This window comes from Pundamilia nyererei, unplaced genomic scaffold (assembly GCF_000239375.1).
Source record: "Pundamilia nyererei isolate P.nyererei 1_Seehausen unplaced genomic scaffold, PunNye1.0 scaffold00563, whole genome shotgun sequence".
In the NCBI taxonomy this organism is placed as follows: Eukaryota; Metazoa; Chordata; class Actinopteri; order Cichliformes; family Cichlidae; genus Pundamilia; species Pundamilia nyererei.
In genome coordinates this window covers 136,020-141,692 of record NW_005187964.1, presented here as the reverse complement: position 1 = coordinate 141,692, position 5,673 = coordinate 136,020, and the positions used below count along the sequence as shown (strand labels likewise).

Here is a 5,673-nt window from a genome sequence, read left to right as displayed (position 1 = left end):
TAGGGGACTGGCAAGGCCAGGACAGTTAGACTCAAAGAATGTTCAAATGTGTTTTCCTGAATCAGCTTAATCATTAAAACCGTGCATAGTTTCTGTTTCTGAGGAAACAAGGGGGAAAAAGTCATTCACAGTGGTACAAATTACAATACATGAGCTTATCTACACAAAATATCTCTGTTCAAATAGGTAAACCTTAAAAAGATTTCAAATTAAATGCACTGTGTTGTATCAGGCTTAACCATAAAATTTATTCCGAAAATAATTTATAGCCCCTGTAAAGTCTAACCTTTATAAGTCATAGAGATTAAAAATGATTTCGAGCTTGATAAAAAGGTTTCATTTTCTGCCACACAAGTTTACATAAGTGTGTGTTCTCTTGTGTGGTACGGGGGTTTTGCATATTTCGAACAGGTTTTTCTGCACTGTGTGCTATTCAAGTGAAACTTCTGTCCTGTCCTCTCCCAGGAAACTTTCCACCCTCCTTCTGTTTCACATACTCTGCATGCGCACATTATTCAAATACATTAGCTGCGTGAAGAGGCCTCTGACCTAACACATGTATTAAGTTCTTAATCAAATTAAATCACCTGGTAATCAAATGCAGCATTTTCGCAGAGGTATTGTATGTGACAGATTAACATCAGAACAGACCATTGGTAGGCGTTGGTTTATACCTGTCTCTTCTGCCTACTTCATAGCTGTTGTTTGCAAAATGTTCTCATGAGGCAAAGATAATGAGCGAGGGTGATGTCATTGCCTATTCATTTTCTTTCTCTCTCTCTCTTTCTCTCTCTCTGTCAACTTCCAGTCCTTTATTTTCTACAGAGTAGGTGTGGCACTGTCTACACCTGTCCAGTACCACATAGGCGTCTGCTCAGGTGACAAAAAAGAACGAATGCTCTCAGGTGCTTAAGTAAAAAGTAAAGAAGGAAGAGGCAGAAAGGCATGGTACAAAAGGGGAGGGACATATGCTGTAAACAAATGAAGTGAGGCTTAAGTAAGACACGCCTCGATCCCAGTAGCAAAAAACTGTAAGCAGGACAACAACTGCAACAGACTAGGCTCTCCTGACATACATAGTTTACAACACTGCAACAGTAGCAAGAAAAAGTACGCACAGTACGCACATGTTGAGAAGGACTGACAAAGAAACACTCACAGAAAGATACAAGAGAAGAGCAACCAGAGGAGAAGACAAGCAAATGCAAAAGAGACTCAGCAGAAATCAAGAAACGCAGCAAGTCACCTTTTAAAACTCTGCAAGGATTTTACAAAAAAGATTTTTTTTTCTCCAGACCTACATTATGGCCTCGATGGGGATGCAGATGTTTGCTAGTGGCCTCTGCCTCCTCGGTTGGGCAGGGGTCATCGTCATCTGCTTACTGCCAATGTGGAGGGTCTCGTCCTTTGTGGGCACCTCCATCGTCACCTCCCAGATTTTCTGGGAGGGTATTTGGATGGCCTGCGTGGTCCAAAGCACAGGTCAGATGCAGTGTAAACCTTACGAGTCCCTCCTTGCCCTCAGTGGTGACATGCAGGCTGCCAGAGCTCTCACTGTCATTTCAATCACTGTAGGTGCAGCAGGACTTATTATGGCCTTTGTTGGAGGAAAGTGCACCCGCTTCTTGGATGAAACTGGAAATGGGGCAAAGGGCAAGGTGGCTGTTGTGGCAGGAGCAATGTTGATGGCTGCAGGTCTGTTCTGTTTGATTCCTACATCTTGGGTGGCTGGGGCTTTAGTGAAGAACTTCTACAGTGCCTACAGTGATGCTCAGAAGAGGGAGATTGGTGCCTGTCTTTACATTGGCTGGGGAGCATCTGTTTTGCTTGTTCTGGGAGGCGGTTTATTCATCAGCTCCGCACGCCCCATAAAAGCCCATGACACAGAGAAGAGGACGTCTGTGCGTTACCAGGTGGTTCGCTCCTACAACGGGTCCAACCTGGGGGGTTCTCATCGCAGCAGGGCGCCATCAGCAAAGTCACTGCCTGTTGGAGTGGACTACCCCAGGCCTCATGGCTATGAGGGAGTGACTTCAAAGCCCCAGCAGTACCCAAGGCCTCCATCCTATCAGTATATGTCTGAGCAGGGCTCAAAAGAGGAGTCAGAGAAATCATGGGTACCTTCAACAAAGTCACAACTGAAAAAGGCAGACTCGACAAAATCGAAACACAGTGATGTACCATCTACAAAGTCTCAGCTGAAAGAAGCAGAAATGGACACCTTATCAGTTAAGAGTGACGGGGAAGATTTATCCTCAAACCCACCAAAGACATACTTATAATATAATTACATATAATTAAATATGTGTACTTATGTTGGCACAAAAGACAGTTTACTATACTGCTATTTATAAGTTGCCTTTTCTTTGTTTGTGAGTGTGTACTGACTTTATTTGGGTATAAATATACTCCATGATGCTTCCTTTTTAAAGGATGAGATAGAAAAGTTCAGGAGTACATTTATCAACATGCCAAAGAAATGTGTGAAGAATGCGACAAATTAACTTCTAACAAATTCCTATTTAAACTCTGTTACTGTAAATGTGAAACATTAATTTGCTACCAGATATATATATATATATATTTTTTTTTTTTTTTTGGTGTTTACCTCAGACTTTTAAAGTTCTCGTTTAAAATGGGCAGCAGGGTTTTACCTTCGAGTAGACACATATTTTATTAGACACATACACATTATATATTATACATTAATTGAAAGCATTACATTATTGAATGCGCTCTTTGGTGAATATCTCTATGAAGAAATTCAATTATTGAAAATACAAAGTTTTGTTATTTTGTTATTTTAATGATCATGCCATTTGGCACAGTGAAATGTCATTGCACTATGTTGACTGATACTTTTGCATTTGCTGTTCAATAAATGACTGTGAGCTGATCTGAAAAGTATCCAGCTAATTTTTACATAATGTGAGGCACGAGGTGGAACAGGGCCTTTTAGAATCCCCCTGGACTATCAGTCCTGTTCCTGGCAATTAAAAGCCACAGGACAAACTGGTTTGGCAGAAAGTAAAGTTACAGGCAGGTGTGCAGTGTTAAAAGAGGAAGCATTGTGTGTTTGTTGAGGATTCAACATTTAGTTTCAGTGAATCATGCTCGTATCATGTGATCATGCATGTTGTTTTAATTACTTAGTGATATTTTGAGCTGCCCAAAATGCAGTTCCTTAAATAGAAATATGCATCTGTCATGTTGTGTCATGTACAAAAGCTTTCTCTAAGGTTATGCCTGTTGCAAGCATGTCTTAAAGCATGTTTTAAGACCTGATATGACTTCACTTGTATAATCTACACTCTACACATCACCAGATAAGCACCCATCCTCTTGCCTTCCCAGAGCTCTTCTTACTCCTCAGCTTCAGCTCACATGGTTTTGCATTGACGATTGTCATGGTGATTTCAGTAGGCCATGCAAATGTATCTATCTGGTGGTAACAGAAGGTAACCTGGTAACCTTTTTCTGCAGAAAGCAGGAAACATGATTAGGAGTGATCATATTTTGTATTACAGATTTTCCCTCAAGCAACATTTGCATGAAAGTGCTGAAAATTCAGTATGATTAAAACAAAAAACAAAAAACAAAAAAAAGTGGCTAAACTGGATTTTACCAGGTCTGTTGACATTGCACAGCTTTCTCATGACAGCAATGTGACTAAAACTAGGAGCTCAAGAAATCTTAACCACATCACAAAATTCTGCAGAGGTGAAGGAAAGTGTGATTGAAAACAAGATAATCTACATATGTAAACTGACCTTAAATCAACTTTGCATCATGCATACCTGACAGCCAGCAGACAATTTCACAGCCTTGACATTGTCGAACAATTAAACATCCACACATCCAAGAGAAAGAGCAAATTAGGACTTACTATTAGGGCAAAAGGTAGCAAATGACTTATATGTTATTTGCTTTTTATTCCAAAGATCTCTTCAGCTCATAATGCACTGCGATAAACCCAGAGAGAAATATGACCAATAACAAAATGGGTGACTGATAAGCAGTCATCCAGCCAGAGCCTGCAGATGGATAGTGCACGCAGATAGTGCATGCAGAGCAGCACTGCTATATCAGAGACAAAGATGTGAAATTTTCTGCATAAATGGACCAGCAGCAATACTGAGTGACACTTTAAACGTTGGTTTTTTTTGGGGTTTTTTTTAAACATTTCATACACATTGCTGTTTTGTCCTTCACAAAATGCGGTATGGTTCGAGCTTGCTTACACTGCCACCTGTTGTCCTTTTCTTCGTCTCTGGCTCCCCCCCCCCACCTTCTACCTGTCCCTTCTCTCTGTGTGTGATGGATGCCTGCATGTCTTTTTTTTTAAATTTTTGCTCTATAGACAATTGATACACTCTAGGCTCACACTTACATTTTTATTGCATTCTTTTGTTTGTCTTTAGTCTAATACAATGTAACATTTGAAAAGAACATTTAAATATATTGTTAGTCCTTGGGTGAATGAAATTAAGTCTTTCTAGCTTTCTAGACTAAGAATCAGGTCTGAAGAATCCATGTTTTATCCTCCAGAGGAGGAGGATAAAAAAGGAAGGAGGAAAAAAGAGGTTTAGTTTAACTTTTTTTGTGATTTGTGTCTACTACTGGATGAATGGAATGGAACAGATGGATAGGCTGGGTCTCACAAGGATATGAACAGTGGGTATGTCTTCAAAAATATAAAATTTTAGAAATCCAGCCCAGTGACCCAAGCAAAAATTTAGAGATTCACTCCTCAAGACGTCCATATGAAATGCACACTGATCACTAGGCTTTCAGTCACCTAAAACTGTATCTGATGCTGTATATAATATTGTTAAACAGGGTCAGGTCATTGGTAAAACATCTACACTTCATCTTGGTTGCTTAACATAAAATCCACCGCGGTGGTGTACAGAAGCATAATTGTCCAATTTCTCGTCGACTTGATTCGTTTTAAAATTTAAAACAAATAGCAAATAAAGTTAATAAAGTTTTAAGCACAAAGGGGATAACCTAGCATCTGAGCCAACTGAATCACTGAATTAGAAAATGTAACCTCATAAACTCACTTATTAGTGGATGGCAGATATTAATGCACAAGAGACACAGTTACAGACGCAAGTTATACAACCACTTATTTAGAAAATGGTTCATTTACTTTCAATAAGGAAAAATCTGTTACTCAGTTGCAAGATACTCATTTGGTTGAAAGCAGCTTTCCATCTTTGAGCCTACTTAATTCTGCAAATGCAAAAATCAAGCCTTCCTTTTTAATCTTACGTCAATTTTATCCAGTTTTTGTTTCTTCTCTAATAAGTCTATTTTGCACCTTTGCTGGTGTGATTTTAAACCACCATACACTTTTGTGATATATGTATAATTATAGTTTCTTGTAGAGATATACAGCGCCAGATATGTAGCCATCCTCGTGCTCCGACACAGCTCTCTCCCAGTTTTCCACCTCTGTGACCTCCACACAAGTCCAAAGCCCCTCGTTCTCCATCTGCCTGAGCTCAGAGTCAAGAAAGCCTTTGTACTCCAGATTGTCCTGGTTACTTCTGGTAGTCATGCAAATGTAGCCACCTGGTGGAAAGAGATGATAGTGCAGTAAGTGATGAGAGCTCATCTTCAGTAAAGTGATGGGAAACTGTAGGTGAGACAGCACTGGAACAACAA

The 5,673-nt window shown here is 39.7% G+C and overlaps 2 protein-coding genes across 2 annotated transcripts in view; one reads left to right on the top strand and one right to left on the bottom strand.

Moving 5' to 3' along the window:
* Positions 1–1,085: 1,085 nt before the first annotated feature.
* LOC102211574 (claudin-4-like) lies at positions 1,086–2,352 on the top strand. Its single transcript, XM_005754427.1, has one exon. The coding sequence runs from the start codon at positions 1,305–1,307 to the stop codon at positions 2,280–2,282; it is 978 nt and encodes a 325-aa protein (XP_005754484.1). The 5' UTR covers positions 1,086–1,304; the 3' UTR covers positions 2,283–2,352.
* A 2,028-nt stretch (positions 2,353–4,380) lies between these two features.
* mettl27 (methyltransferase like 27) overlaps positions 4,381–5,673 on the bottom strand; it is a 3,910-nt gene continuing 2,617 nt past the window's right edge. The window contains 1 exon segment of the mRNA XM_013907862.1: positions 4,381–5,644. Coding sequence (XP_013763316.1) covers positions 5,378–5,644 — 267 coding nt within the window. The 3' untranslated portion in view covers positions 4,381–5,377.